Raw genomic sequence first — 15,965 nt, forward strand, 5'->3', positions numbered from 1 at the left:
TGATAATATTTAGATCACACTAAATATTTTTCTCTTTTTTTAAAAAAATGCTTTGTTCTCTAATAGAAGACATTCCAGTTCATTGGGATAATAATTGCTTGATAAATGATTCATTAGAGTTACTGTAGATAGTATTCACAAAGGGCCGTTATGCCTGTGGACATAACGGCAAAGCAAAGAATGAACAAAACTCAAATGATGTTTTATTTCATCAACAAGACAAACCCTAAAACAAGAACTGGCTGCAAAAACCATTTGGTGGAGAAGTTGTGGAAATTATCCCTCCATTTCTAAACAGACTTCCCAAAATGTTATTTCTAGACAACAACTGTCATCTATCCCGATGGAAAGAACATTCTCTGGGACAACAAACGAGGAATGCTGGTCCCCACTCTCCTGATTAAGGATTCCTGGTTTGTTCAGTGTGAAACTCTCATTGATAAGAAACCCTTCAAATCTAGTTTCTTCATTGTCCACATTGCAGGTGAGTTTTGGAACTATTTGTTCTGCAACTGTTATATAAAATTGCAACTAATAAAGAAGTTCTTTAAGGTGTGTTATTATAACCCTGGTTTAAGCTGTGGCTAGGTCATCGTTTTAGGGAAGGAATATCAGGCATGAATCCTAATCCCAGTCCAGAACCTCTGGGGCAGAGATATGTCTCTCATGCTGAAGAATCATAAAGAACTCCAAATATATCTGTTTCCATCTGATAAAGATTGGAGTAATGGTGCTCTATTATGAAATACATGCTTGTAAACATAGGCACTGACAACTTCACACTCTTAATTTCACCCCACCTCCATTACTTCTCCATATCCCAATAATTCATCTGTCACTTTTCTATAAGAGCACATATTTTTAACTTTTGCATGTTGCTAACAACAATACAGTTGTACTAACATGGAAGGTTATTTATTAAACACAAAAAGCATGCATACATTAAGGAGTAAACAACTGTTGCTGACAGAAATTATTGCAGAATTAGACGAAATTAAAATTAAAATTGAAGGGAAATAAGAAAAATATTGGTGCAAATAAAATTATATATACATATTTTTAATACAATGGTACTTGTCACTGTTTTTCATGGCAACATACTTTACAAGGCATATTCCTCATCCAAAATGCATTCGTTCTCTGGTTTTGGCCACTACAACTTTTGGACAATTGTAGGATGATGATGATTATATAAGAAAGAGATTATTGTTTTTAGGCAAGAATTTAAATGTTCACTCCAAGAATTGCATGAGAATACAGTTCAATGGCAAAGAATTTATCAAATGTAAGTAAGTGGGCCTAGAATGCCAATGAATCTACAATGTATAATTTTGCCTTACATAGTACCATTTTAGTCACTTAAAGCAAAAATTCTGTTTCCCAAGGAAAAATTGAACTAAACAAATAGCTGTCTTTTTCTTACTACATTTTCTACCAGGAAACGAGCTTTATGATATTCAGTTGTTTCCAAGGAAGGCCATGGAGCTATTGGTGGGAGACAAACTAGTTATCAACTGCACAGTATGGGCTGAATTTAATTCAGGAGTTGATTTCCAGTGGGATTATCCCACAAAACAGGTATGAATTAACATTTGTTTTTCTTTCCTTTTTAGCCTCTATAGTTAATATGTCCTATGTTATTTTTGTTATTGGTCTATAGAGGGGAGAGAGGAAGGGAGGGAGGGAGGGAGGGAGGGAGGGAGGGAAGGAAGGAAGGAAGGAAGGAAGGAAGGAAGGAAGGAAGGAAGGAAGGAAGAGTTTTCAATGTTCCCTGCCAGCTTCCCATAGGGAAATTCAGTGGGGAAGCTGGCAGGAAATCGAAAGTTTCTCTTGCTCCCACTGCTTTTTTGCCCACATGTGCTCATTCTGTTTTTCTGTTTATAGTCAATGAAATATCTCTGAAACAAAGACTCAATGGGCAACAGATTGTCTAGTTTTGCATTCAATTTCTACTCCCAAATGCTTTTTCAAAGTAGCCCCATGTAGAACATGATACAATAGTCAGGGCTTGGATAATGTTGAGAAATATGCTATTCATCATAATCACCACCTGCAAATCCATTGAGGTGATGAACCAGTAGCACTCCCAATGGGTGAATCTGCTCTTTCAGGAGGAGGGCATCTTTTACTAAAATAGACTATAACTTTGTCTCCAAGTGCAGCTATCCAACTACATCATTTTAGCTTCTGATGCTAATATTTTTTTTAAATAGACAAGAACAAGTTGGTTAATTTTTTAAAAGAGTTCTTAAACTGCACCTTCATCTACCTTTACTATTTTCAGTTGAATCCTGCTGGTTTGTAGCATTTTAATACATGTTGTGAAGTGCAGCCACAACTGAGGACAAGTTAAATGTCTTATTGGTCAGGCCAAGAACTCACTTCACTAAAGCCATGCTGTCCACATGGTTACTATATTCATTGTGATTTCTGTTTAGATAATGACTTTGAGCAAGAGCCAATACCTAGAATATGGTTGGACTTGCCATGAAATGACTCCAGGGTTTGAGGATTGGTGTTCATGTATCAGTGTTCTTTGAGAGCAACTGAAGATGGTGACTGAATAGGAAAAAAGACAAGAGCACCCTCTGACAAATTACTTTGGGCACCTTGGCTGACCTTTGACTCTTCCCTCCAAATGTGTCTCATTGTCTTTTTCAATATTCCTCCTATTTCCTCTTAATTCTTTGTTATATAGGGGGGGTTTAAGAATGAGGGGTCCTTGATGCTCTCTGAGCTTGCTTGTTTTCTTGCAGATGTTTCATTGCCCTAACTAGCACTGATGCTAGCATTGATGATATTACCTAGTTAAGAGTAATGAAACGTCTGCAAGAAAAAAAAGCAAGCTCAGAGGACCAAGGAGCCCTCATTTCAACTGTGAGCTTCAGATACTCTCCTTCATTGGTTTACAGAATAGGTGCTAGAATTTTATATCTTTACTGTTGGGCAATTTTTCACATGATTGAAAGAATACTTTTCAAAAACTCATAAAATGTTGACATATAAGGACCTAGTTTTCCTTGACATCCTGGGGAAAATATTTTATAGATAGTAGTGTTAATTATCATGAGAGTGAAAGCTTGGAGAGAGACGCTGTGTTTTTATGCCTCTGAATTTCATTTCTTCTACTATCTACTATCTGTTTTCTCTTCCCCTCTATCTCTTCTGGCAGATGAACCGGAAAGCCATAGAACTGCCTGAGAGGCGGTCCCAGCAGACCCATACTGAACTCTCCAGCATCTTGATCATCCAAAATGTGAGCCAACAGGACCTGGGAAAATACACATGCAAGGCTAGCAGTGGGGAGCAGAACTTGAAGGAGAGCATAGATGTCATCGTGCATGGTAAAAACCACTAACACAAGCTAAGAAAACCTTTTAGGTTCTTTTAGATTCTTGTTAGCACACATGAAAACTCTGATAGGACTATAATTCCCAGCAGGACAGTTAACCTCTGAGCAAGTATCTAATGCTTTGGCTATAAAAAATGAAAAATGTGGCCTTGGGAAGGAATTGAAGTGGTATGTTGCCATATATGTTGTTCTCCAAGTGAGATTTAATGAGATAACCTTACCAGAAGAAACAGCAGTACAGAATTGCTGCTCTTGTCTTTAGTAGCCAAGTAAATATTAAGCACTAGGGAAATCAGGACATCCAGGCAGTTCAAATGTGTATAAATATTTATTGTAAGCTTAAGTTTTCTACAAGAAAACTTGACTAATAGTCAAGGGAAATTAGTGGGAGTTAAGAATAGAAAGGAATTCAAGGTGGGCTGGACTTAGATCTCTTGTGGGTGTGAAGGGACTCATGACTGATGACACATTTGACCCTTACTTCGGGGTCAGCCTGATCATCTCCTACAGTAAAGGATGTATTATTTGGAATCTAATGTATCAAGAAGTTGTTCAGTTGCCCTCCATGGTCCTAGGGTAGGTACGTGCATGTTATTTTATAAAGAACAGCTGAGTGCAATGACTTTTTGAATAATTAAGTACCCTTTGTAATGTCAAAAAGCAATGAGTATATTAGCTTCCTGCTGTTTTTCATCCATGTTCTTGATTTATATGAATACAGTATATGAAACTGAAGCTAAACTGTTTTAATTTAGTATCAGTTTCATATACTGTATACAGTACTCATATTGGATAACAGTGCAGCCAAAATAGGAAAGTTAAAGTTTATGTGTCTTGGAAACATCTGGATGTCCAAGAACTGCAGATGGTATATTTATTTATGTATTTAAATTATTAAGTGTAACATGGCCTTTTTTTGGCCACCCCCATTTTTCTTGTTAATGTCTATGACTGGCACATTGCTCAGCATACCATATACAACTGAAGATAATCTTTGGCCCAAAGAATATTGTGCACACTATTGTAGGAAATTTGTAAGATTAATCATTCATAAATGCCTGTTCAAAAACACTTCTTTGCTTGAACAGGAATATTCTGGCAAAAGAAGTATAAAGCATTCAATTAACTTCTATGATGAAATAATATTTGTTTATTAATTCTAAGATGTCACCTTTTTTTTTGTTTTTTTCCAGTATGTAAGACAGCTTAAAATAAATGAAAAATGTAGTATACAAATCATAACAGGGAAATCAAAACTCAAATCTATCAGTCAATTAATTAATAGTAAATCTTAGCAAAATAAGCTATTAACCATCCTCCTAAATAGTAGGAGAGCAAGAACCAAATGCCCCTCTTTAGGTAGACCATTTTGTTGCCTGAGAATCAGACAGGAGAAGACTCCTTTCTATATACCATACTTTTCAGAGTATACGACCATATACAGCCATTTTTGGCCTCCCAAAACCCCGCATGTCCAGTTTTTACCAAAAACAGGCTTGTTTTTCACAAAAACGGGACACGCAGGGGTTTGGGAGGTCTGCAGAGTGCTTCTGGGGGCCAGTGAGGGCAAAAACAGGATGCGTGGGGGGTTCGGGAGGCCAAAAACGGGATGCATAGAGGGTTTGGGAGGTCTACAGAGTGCTCCTGGAGGCCGGGCAAAAACCGGACGCATGGAGGCCAAAACCTTTTTTTTTTTTCTTGTTTTCCTCTTTGAAATCTTGGTGCAACTTATACTCTGGTTCGTCTTATAGTCCAAAAAATATGGTACTCAATAACAAAGTTTCTGGCAATACTCTGGGAGCATCCTTCGAAGGTCATTTTCTCCTGATCTGAATAACTGGGCAGCTTCTTAAATAAGCACATTAGCATTCCTAGTATATTTTTTTAAAAAAATCAGCCAGTGTAGCACTGTGTTTTTGTGGCATAAAATGTAAATTGGTGTATCATTTTTATGTCTGGAAAAAAAGCAAAGATGTAGTGTGTGGGTCTACATCCATAAAATTATAAATTTTTTAGATATCTCTGCTCTTGCATCGGCTACTTGTGTTTAACAACTCTGACACTGTAATTTTTTTCCCTTCTTCTTTTTCTTTACCCATCTTGTTTTTTTACAGAGAAGCCATTTATCTACGTGGAAAGGAAAAAGGGCCCAGTGATAGAAGCAACAGTGGGAGACGAAATTGTGAAGCTACCAGTAAAAGTGGTTGCCTATCCCCAGCCTGAGTTCCAGTGGTAATACATTCTTTTTAGCGTCTTCTTTGGATTTAGAGGCAGAGGAGGGAATTAGAAAAGAGAAAAACCACTACCGGTAGTCCTCAACTTACCTGAGTGTGTGTGTTTGTTTGTTTGTTTGTTTGTTTAAGAAAATTTATATTGCCCCCTATTCGCACATGGCGACTCAAGGCAGCTTACATGAATTTAAGATATGTATTTTTTGTGGCAATCATTAAGTGAATAACTGCTGTCATTAAGCTAATTTACTGTTCATTATGGGACATTTTGCCAAAAACCAAAAATAAACACTGTTTACTAATTGCGACCACATGGCCAGTGAGGTTGCAAGTGGCTGAAAATGGGGTCTGTTGCTAAGCATCTGAAATGTGGTCATAACTTCCAAAATTCTTAACTAGCCTGGAGGGTGCCAAATTGGGGAAATCTCCATAAATACTGTGTTTCCCTGAAAATAAGACCCTGTCTTATCTTTTTTTGAACCCCAAAATAAGCGCTTGGCCTTATTTTCTGGGAGATCTTATTATTTTGGTGTGCGTGGAGCAAGATGGGGCTCCTCTTGCCATCTTACCCGATTTCCAGCTCTCCATTTAAATATTTTGGGGAGGGCTTATTTTCGGGGGGAGGCTTATTTTAGCGCATGCGCTCAAAAGCCTGATTGGGCTTATTATCAGGGGATGTCTTATTTTCGGGGAAACAGGGTAGTTCCCCTGCCCTCACTCCCCCCAAATAGCAATAAACCAATGATGAATCAGTGCATATATCTTTTTTTCCCCCTTTGGATGGTGCTTCTCAGCAGATTTCAGAGAAAGCTTTTCTTAAGGGGAAAATAAATGAAAAGGGTATTTTTCAGAAATTCTTCATTTCATTGGCTGAAGCCCCATGGCTACCTTTTAGAAGCTTAAGCTATATACATACCTTCTTTCTTTGCTTCCGCCCAGGTTTAAGGATGGAAAGTTAATTTCCAACAGGCAATCTCAATATTCCCTCCAGATCAAGGATGTGGCAGAGCAAAACTCTGGATCTTATACACTGGTCCTGAAGAACGGATTGGCTGGACTAGAGAAGAGCATTAACCTTCAACTGGTAGTTAACGGTGAGGAAGAATCAGATGACTTACGAGAAGAAGTCTTCAGCCATATAGCAGTTAAATCTATATTCCTAATTTGTTTTATTCCATGAAAATAGTTTCCCAAATCTACCAAATTAGGCATTTGGTTTTTAAATAGAATCCAAGGTCTGGGGTGGATCAGAATTCTGGCTGGACAGATGAAGATCCTGTTAGTGTCATTTGTGATGGAGGAAAGGCTATTATGGGCATCAGACATCCCAGTTTAAAAATGAAGAGATAAAAGCCTCCAGTTCTACTATCGTAATAGCAATAGCACTTAGACTTATGTCTAAGTGCTATTGCTTAATAACTCTCTCAAAGCGGTTTACAGAGTCAGCCTATTGACCCAACAATCTGGGTCCTCATTTTACCTACCTCAGAAGAACGGAAGGCTGAGTCAACCTTGAGATGGTGAGATTCAAACTGCTGAACTGCTGACAGTCAGCAGAATTAGCTTGCAATAGGGGTGAAATCCTCCCGGTTTGGACCGGATCAGGTGATCCAGTAGCAATCGTGCTGGGTGGTTTGGTGATCCGGTAGCGATGGCGGAACAAAGCTGGGTGTCATTACTTCCTGGTTTTAACCAGGAAGTAATGTGTTCTTTACCTTCTGTGCATGTGCAGAAGGTTTTGCGCATGCGCAGAAGGTCTATGCACACATGTGACGTGTGCGCGCGAACAAACCAAGCGTACTTACGTGGCGCGTGCACTTCTGAACTGGTAAGGAAGGTAAGTAGATTTCACCCCTGACTTGAAATAATAAAATAATATGTAGTCTAGACTGTACATCAATGTACAGGGAGGTAATCCTTCACATGTGACCACAATTGGGAACAGAATTTCCATTGTTAAACAAGGCAGTCGTTAAGTGTTTTTCTGATTTTACAGTTTTATTTGTCATGGTTGTTAAGCAAACATGGCTTAGGTGCATGGTCATTAAATGAATCTAATTCCTCTATTGATTTTGCTTGTTGAAAGCTGGGTGGGAGGGTCACAAATAGTGATCACATGATTCTAGGTCTATTGTACATGCTTCCTGGTTGCCAAGCACCTGAATTTTGATTACATGACGAGGGGGGGTGCTGCGAAAATTGTAAGTCATTTTTTTCAGTGCCATTGTAACTTTGAATGGCCACTAAATGAATGGTTGTAAGTTGAGGACTACCTGGATTTCTTTGGATTTGTACAGTAGTCCTTGATTTACAAATGTTTATTTAGTGACCATTCAAAGTTACAACAATGAAAAAAAGTGACATGACCATTTTTCGCCATTACAATTGTTGCAGCACCCCCATAGTCACATGATTAAAATTCAGATACTTGCCAATGACTCATGACAGCTGTAGTGACCCAGGGTCATGTGATCAACTTTTATGACCTAATAACAAGCAAAGTCAGTGGGGAAGCCAGATTCACTTAACAACCATGTTACTAACTCAACAACTGCAACATTCATTTAACAAGTGTGACAAGAAAGGTTGTAAAATGGAGCAAAATTCACTTAACAAATTTCTCACTTAGCAACAGAAATTTTGGACTCAATTGTAGTTATAAATCGAGGACTACTTGTAGTATATGCTTTTCTCTTTCTTCATGTCTGAATGTAATAATTCAGTATTATTTTTGCCATATTACATTGGACAGGCATGACATGCTAAGATTGGAATAGGAGGAGTTGATTGGTGCTAGGCCATTTCCTCTTTGTGTGGATAGAATAAAATTTTATAAGAAAGCTGCAAACAGGTTTATCTTCTTTCTTCCTTTACTATTTTCATCTATATTCTTTTTATTTCTGTTGATGGTTTTATTTTGAATTTACCAGGGTACTTTACCTTTTTACAGGGCAGTGTGAGAGCATATTTAAAAGTTTCTGGGAGTTAATTCCTCCCAAGAGAATAATATGGATGACTAAGAGCAGTAACAATTCAAAATTAGGGAGAGTTGGCCTGGTGGGGTTTTGACATGTGAATTGAAAAGAAAGGCATAAGCAGTCACCCAAAATGGCAAATAATATTGATATTTTATTACAATTATTATTTCAGTTCCTCCACAAATCCTTGAGAAAGAAGCTTCCTCACCAAACATTTATTCTCATAAAAACCGGCATGTACTTACCTGCACCGTCTACGGCATTCCAGCTCCAGAAAAGATACAATGGCAGTGGAGGCCTTGGACACCTTGCCGAATGTTTCCCCAGCACAGTCTGTAAATGTCTTTCTTTTTAAAATATACACTGAATTCTCAATACAGCACAAGGTGGAAAATTTTGACAGATCTATTCAGGCTAGTGCACATGTGCTAAGTCGACCATGTTGAAGCCACTTCAGTTGCATCACTTGGTTGTACTTTCTAGACAGTAAGCCATTTGGATGCAATTGAGGGTTTGTGCAATTTGCCTTTATTGTATGAAAGGTGTTTGGATAGTGATAGTGGAATTCTCTTATAATCTGTCCTTGGTTTAGTAAAGGCATAATATTAGCCAAGAGCTAGGTCAGGTCTCTTGTTGTGTTTAGAACTCACATGGAAAAGACTTGACTCTTTGTGTATGTATAATAGACTGATATATTTATGGAAATTTGGTTCAAAATCTGTAGCTGAATATAGATTAAATCTATATTCTTACAAGTGTGATTTGTGCTTTCCAAATGTCTCAGAGCCATGCAAGATAAAAAATGTGAATTATCCACAAAAATTTCTGATTGGAACTGAAAGCGTGCTGCTGACAGAGGGAGGCTTTAAGTTTTCCTTCCATCCTTGAACATCCTATTTCTAGGGTTGTGGATTTGGATGCAGAGAGGACAAGGTGCTTCGGGTCATTTAGCACCCCCGATCAAGTGCAATATATAACACCTCCTAGCAGACTCTTAAACCAAACGGGTCTTTTGCCAAGTTGGTGTGGCAGGTTTACAGAGTTGCCAGCTGGCAGCTAAGTGAGCACCTCATGTAGTCCATTGCACCTTTTCTTCTTGTCCAAAATAATGCAGGACCTTGTTATTTTCTGTTTAGAGAAAACACAGTCAGTCTTTTGATTGTTTGTACAAAGTAACAGAAAAAAGGAGAAATTACTAAAGATTACTAAATCGAATAGAAGATTACTACAGTAAATAGAAAGTAATGATTCTGTTTTAGTATTCGATTTTAAAAGCAGATTTGGAAGATTAATGCGAAAGTTTTCAGAAGTGTATTTCAGTAGCTTTGTTACTCACCAAAATAATACATGAAACTCAATCTATTCATGCCATTTGTAATTCACGTATTTTAAAAGATTCCATTAATATTAAGAGATAAACCTTTTATATGAGTAAATGGAAGGTGATATTTAGAATTAAAGTAATCTCCCTTGTGGTTTGATGATACCAGATGATAAAGTCTAGCAGAGACTTTATAGTAAGCTTGTACATATTTATTAACACTATTAAATTCCAAAACTGATTATTGACAGATGCTGGAAATAAGTTTGTTAACTTAAAGGAAAAACACTCTTCTGATAAACATATAAGCCATATCCTTGTTATAACAAAAAAAAAACAAAAAAAAACAGTAAGCTTAATAAAAAGTGTAAGTAAAAAAAGTTTCATATTTGATTTTCAAGCCATAGTAAATCAAGAGAATTTGTGTAAATCAAGAGTTTTTCTCCAGAGACTTTAAGACATTTTTAAGAAAAATGTTCTTGTTATTGCTTCATCAAGCCTATTTCTTTCTCAGTCAAATTGGCAAAGCACAATAATACAGATATTATAAATAATCATGAGGAACTCTTAAATGGACCACACAGAACTGTAATTTAACCTATTGCATAACAAAACTAATATCAGTTGCTGGGAAATTACAGCAAAAGAGTACTGATTTCCTTGTGTTCTGTGGTTGGTCTTCTTGGTCTTCTAGTTGGCCATGGTGGGAAGCTGGAATCAGAATTAGTTAGATTGATTCATCTGGGCTCTTATAGAAGATTCCATTTGTATGCAAGTTTTAGATACCACAATGATTAATTGCAATATTAAGGGCTGGATAATATCTAAATATATAAGGAAAAAGATATCTAGAAATACATATGGAAAGTCTTCACTGCTTTTGTAAGTGGAAATTCAGTTGCTGCTTGTCAAAGTGGAATGTAAAATCTCAACTCAAAAATGGTTTTGGACACAGATGTGTGTGTTTAAAGCAGAAAGCAGAATTAGTTATAAGAAAACAAAATAAATAACTTTCTAAAGTAAAGAAGAGGAGTGAAAATAAGTAATTTCTAAAAGATAGAATAATATTAGGAACTCAACAGCTCCACAGATTGCTACGTGGAGGAAAACAGTTTTGGATTTTAAAAAATTAAATTTTGCTGAGAGAGTACTATTTGGTACAAACGTTCATTGTATTAAGACATAGTTTGCTCGATTATGATTTATTAAGCAAATAAATGGCTGAGGTCTCATAATTTGATAAACTCCAAACCAACATCATATGGCTTAGCACAGTATGTGAGCCCTATATGGAATCAGAAACCAAATGTCAGACTGTTTGAGAAGTCCATACTCCTAGAAGAAGTGAGAAGAAAAAGAAGATGATGACCAGCAGCAAGTAGTTGGTCTTGATTATAGTGGTGATGGAAAAACATTGGGAAACCTGAAGGGCCAGCTTGGGGACAGTTCATCCTAGAGATTTACTGGGTAGATACTAAGAACTGACACTGAATTAATCAAATATATCAAGAAAGTCAGGAAGTTGCTAAGAGAAATTCCTGAAATCTTATGACTTCTCATAGCCTACTTTGTGTAGGCTGAGAAGCAGAGAAGTTAACCACCTTTTTTTCTGGTCAGTTTAGCGTAAGCAGATATATGGATAATGCAACTTTGTAATGGCTATCTTCCAGCCTCAATGTTATAGTGCTTGTCCTGTTCTTTATGACTCTCTTATATTTTAGCTTTGTCCAAGGTTTTTCCTGGCTGTCTAGTTAATGGATTTTTGTTTTACATAGAAGCATTGTTTGACAATACATGCTAGACCCCAACACAGCGAAATTCGTTTTTGAAGGTTTTTGGGAACAAAGACAATGATAGGATCTCTATCTCAAGATGGTTAACGCACAGGAATCAAACTGTCCCCTTCTTCCTTCAGTTAGGACAATGGGCAGCAAACATTTATTATTATTGAGACAGAAAGTGGCCTCTCCAGTTGAAAGGAATGTGATAGCAAGTACCACTGACCCAGAAGGAAGTGGAGCATCTATAAAAATACCGATGTCATAACCATGTAGTGTGACTGGTTAAGGAAATCAGGGCATTTCCAGTCCCATCAGAAGTCTTTGTAGCTCTGTCAAAAGGAAGAGGAGCTAGTGATTTATGAGCACTGTCTTCCAAGGCCACAACTTTTCTGCTTATCCCAGTTCATAATGAGTTCCTGTTTTTAAAAACAGGTTCTCATTCTTGCTGTGTACTGAAGTACAAAAAAAGTTGTTTTCTGCTCATCATCTCTACTGAACTCATATAACCATTATGTTCTTGGTATGTTCAAATTATCCAAGGACTCTGCCCGCATACAGTAGTTATCTTCTTCCTTTGTATGTTTTCTTTTTTTGCACTTTCCCAAGAGTAGCATCTGTGGGTCTCTGGATATCAAGATTCTGTAAATCCTTCACAGCTGCCAGTCCTACCACCCATAGACTTGTCAATCTCCTATCAAAGCTGCCTGACTTAACAGCCATCTTAATAAATATGGAGAAATTTTATAACAAATGATACATTATATAAAGGTCTATTTGTATTCTTCCTTTCTTGCTACTGATCAATTTTAGTGGATGTCCCCAACATTCTGGCTTCATTACAGAAGGGAAAAAATATCATACCCCTTTTAGGTACATGAATACAAAATGTAATCATGTTCCGTCTTGCTAAATTTATCTGCTTTCCCTGTAAAGCATTGTTTCCTTGTTAGGGTCTCTTATTTTTTTCCATTTCTTTCTCTTTTGTGGGTACTACATGAACTGTAAACTGAAGCAGACCAAGGGCTGTACAACGCCATCAGAGGGACCGGATGCCTGAGTGTAAGGACTGGAAGGATGTGTCACAGATGGATGCTGTGAACCCCATTGAAAGCATTGACACCTGGACAGAGTTTGTGGAAGGAAGGAACAAGGTGAGGCCATTTCCCTGTTTTCTATCTCCATTGGAAAGAGGTAAAATACTTCAAACTTATGAAATGGAATATTAGCTGGTTTTTTAACATAAATTCAAACTTTATTGATTTTCCCATATTATCAGTTTTTGATATACAGTTCATTCAACAAGTCTTTCAGCAGACTAATGCGACATCCAAAGAGAAGTTGAAGGAGAAGAATTGAGAAGGAGAAATGAATTGAGCAAGTTTGCTTTGAAAAACTAAAATTATTTAGTCTTTTGACTGAACAAACTTATCAATTAATGGAAAAAATATGTCATGAAATTATCTCCTGAAAAATCTCATACTGATAGTATTTATATAATTTTAATTAAAGATTTACAAAGAAATAAAAGATAAATATGAAATAATATAAACTAAAGAAAAAGCAAAAAGATAAGGAAAGGTATGAAAAATGTTGCAAGTAAAAGGAAAAAGAAAAAATATATAGCATCAGTAGGGCTGATGTAAGGCTGATGGTACCCAATTATAACTTTCAACATTGAGAAAATTGAGTTCCTAAAACATTTGCTGATTTGGATAGGATGAACCATATCCATCTCAATCCAGTGAAGACCAAATGGTTGTGCATTTGGGCTACCCAGATCTGAGGACATTCCATCTCTGAGCTTGAACAGAGTCTCAGTTCCCCATTTAAGAATGGTAAACAATCTGGGGTTTTCTCTAACTCACAGCTCCTCAATTAGCAAGTAGTAGCAACTGTGCCCATGGAGGCTTTTGTACAGTTTTTCTGGTGCACTAATTGGGCCTTTCCTAGACTGAGGGATCCTTGCAAAGATCACTCATACCCTGGTCACTTCATGGCTTGATTATTGTAGCACATTCTACATAGGCTTGCCATTGAAAACCATCTAGGAGCGTCAATTGGTCCAGAATATGGTGGCACAGGCAGTGATGGGTACAGTTCAATATGTCTATGTAACACCTTTTCTTCATGACCTGTGCTCATTGTCAATTTGTTTCTTGGTTCAATTCAAGCTGCTGATCATTACTAAGAAGCCTTACATGGCATAGCTTACTGGGGGACTGCCTGTTTCCCATAGTATCTGCCTGGCCAATTTGATCTGGCAGGGTTGGTGCATTCCCAGTTCCTTCAGTTAAATAATGCCATTTATCAGGACTCCACAAGCATGTTTTCTCTGTTAGCAAGACATGAGGTTCCCCTGAGATCCAGAAGATTCCTTCCATGCTATTGTTTTAAAGGCCTATGAAGATTTAGCCGTTTGCTCAGGCCTTTGGTGACAGTGATGAAGCCCTCTTTGGATTGAATGGGTTCGATTCATTTTTTATTTCTATCCGGGTTTTTTTTTTCTTCTTTTTTGTCATTCTTGCAATCCTCTCTTCATCTTTTTTGTCTATTATTGTATTTTTCAAATGTTTTTCTTTGTAAACCGCCCAGAGTCATTGGGAGTCAGATTGCATATAAATTTAATAAATTGTTATTGTTGTTATCCTTAATACTTTTGAAAATACTTTATCCAAAGTAGGCAAAGGAGTCTCAGACTTGATGTCAACACCTTCTCTGTATTTGTCAGGTGCTTCTTAAAGAAACTACACCTATTCCTAAACTTAGACACTTGCCCCATGGGCTGAGGAAAGCATGCATTTGAATGAAGGAGGAAGTAAGGGGGCAGTGACTCTATTCAGATGTGTTTTCCCTGGGTCCATACATTGACAGGCAGCCATTAGAGCAGCCAATGGCTACAGAGAAGTGCCCACACCAAAGCCAAAGAATCATTACATACTTTGGAATCACATAAACTTCCTCATTTGAATGTTCCATTTAAAGATAAGCCAGGAATTGCTATTATTTAAAAAGAGCTATGTTGAAATAATATCCAACCAAAAAAAAAAAATCATCCACATTGTAAATTAATTATGAAATGACATGATTGTGTTAACAGGAGTTAAACTCATATGGAGAATGACTTTGTCTTTTCATCCCTTTAAAATCTGTATTGCTATTTAATTATCTAGTATTGGTATTATCTAGTACCAGGGTTGTTGAAATTGGCAGTGCCTTATGTTACACACAAGTCCTGCTTATCTCTTCTAAGTTGAGCCAGAAAAATAGTACCTACTCTTTAGTTAAATTCTTCAGTTGCCAGTTTTTTGTTACTCTGTACACACCTTTGTGCATTTAATTTTATAAAAGAGGATAGATTTTTCTGGCAAACCGGTTCCCAAATCCAGGTCTCTTAAAGTGCCATTTTCAAAATGTTATTTTTCTTTTTTTGTATCAAAATTTTATTACTTCATCAGAATATAAAATACAAAGGAAAATAAAAAAAAATGGGAACTAAGGTAAGGGGAAAGGGGAAAAGAGAAAATGTGGGGAAGAAGGTAGAGAAAAAAGACATTGACTTCCGATTCTCTTTAGCACGGTAGAAGATAATAAAATCACAACCTCAACTTTTTACTTTTATGCAATTATATATACTAGCTATTTCTATAAGAATAAACCTATTTAATCAGCAAAACCAAAATCAACGTTTTATTTTTCCATCACAAGCACAAAATCCAGAAGTGGTTTTCAAATTAAAATTAGATATATTTCTTTGAATAAAGCAATCAATTTAACCATCTTTACTTTTTTTGCTCATTATGGAAAATAATATATATTCTACTTGCACTTATTAATCTTTATAAACTTTATAAACTATCATCATTTATATAGTTGTGGTGGTGCAGTGGTTAGAATGCAGTATTGCAGGCTAAATCTGCCCACTGCTAGGAGTTCGATCCTGATTGGCTCAAGGTTGAATCAACCTTCCAAGGTTGGTAAAATGAAAACCCAGATTATTGGGGGCAATGTGCTAACATTGTAAATTGCTCAGAAAGGGCTGTAAAGCTCTATGGATCAGTATATAAGTCAAAATGCTATTGTTATTGCTATTAGTAAAATTCACTATACTCTTTCAGATTCTTCAACTTTAATGAAAAAAAGCTTTTTTTACATTCGTTTTAAAACTCTAATTTTTTCTTTAAGAATATTTATAAAATCAATAAATTTTAATGTATCTTTTTCAACTTCCTCTTAACATAGATACTTTCAAATATACTTCAATAATATTTTGCAAGCTTTGGGAATTACTCAAGCATTATATAC

At 36.6% G+C, this 15,965-nt stretch overlaps 1 protein-coding gene across 1 annotated transcript in view; it reads left to right on the forward strand.

Moving 5' to 3' along the window:
* The window catches only part of FLT4 (fms related receptor tyrosine kinase 4), a 105,656-nt gene that overhangs the window by 51,190 nt on the left and 38,501 nt on the right, over window positions 1-15,965 (forward strand). The window contains exons 5-11 of the mRNA XM_070933878.1: window positions 322-484; window positions 1,439-1,578; window positions 3,173-3,344; window positions 5,467-5,584; window positions 6,523-6,677; window positions 8,734-8,896; window positions 12,676-12,814. Of these exons, the coding sequence (XP_070789979.1) occupies window positions 322-484; window positions 1,439-1,578; window positions 3,173-3,344; window positions 5,467-5,584; window positions 6,523-6,677; window positions 8,734-8,896; window positions 12,676-12,814 (1,050 nt within the window). The remainder of the gene's footprint in view (window positions 1-321; window positions 485-1,438; window positions 1,579-3,172; window positions 3,345-5,466; window positions 5,585-6,522; window positions 6,678-8,733; window positions 8,897-12,675; window positions 12,815-15,965) is intronic.

This window comes from Pituophis catenifer, unplaced genomic scaffold (assembly GCF_029215685.1).
Source record: "Pituophis catenifer annectens isolate HBS135680 unplaced genomic scaffold, rPitCat1.0.hap2 SCAF_2, whole genome shotgun sequence".
NCBI classification, from domain to species: Eukaryota; Metazoa; Chordata; class Lepidosauria; order Squamata; family Colubridae; genus Pituophis; species Pituophis catenifer.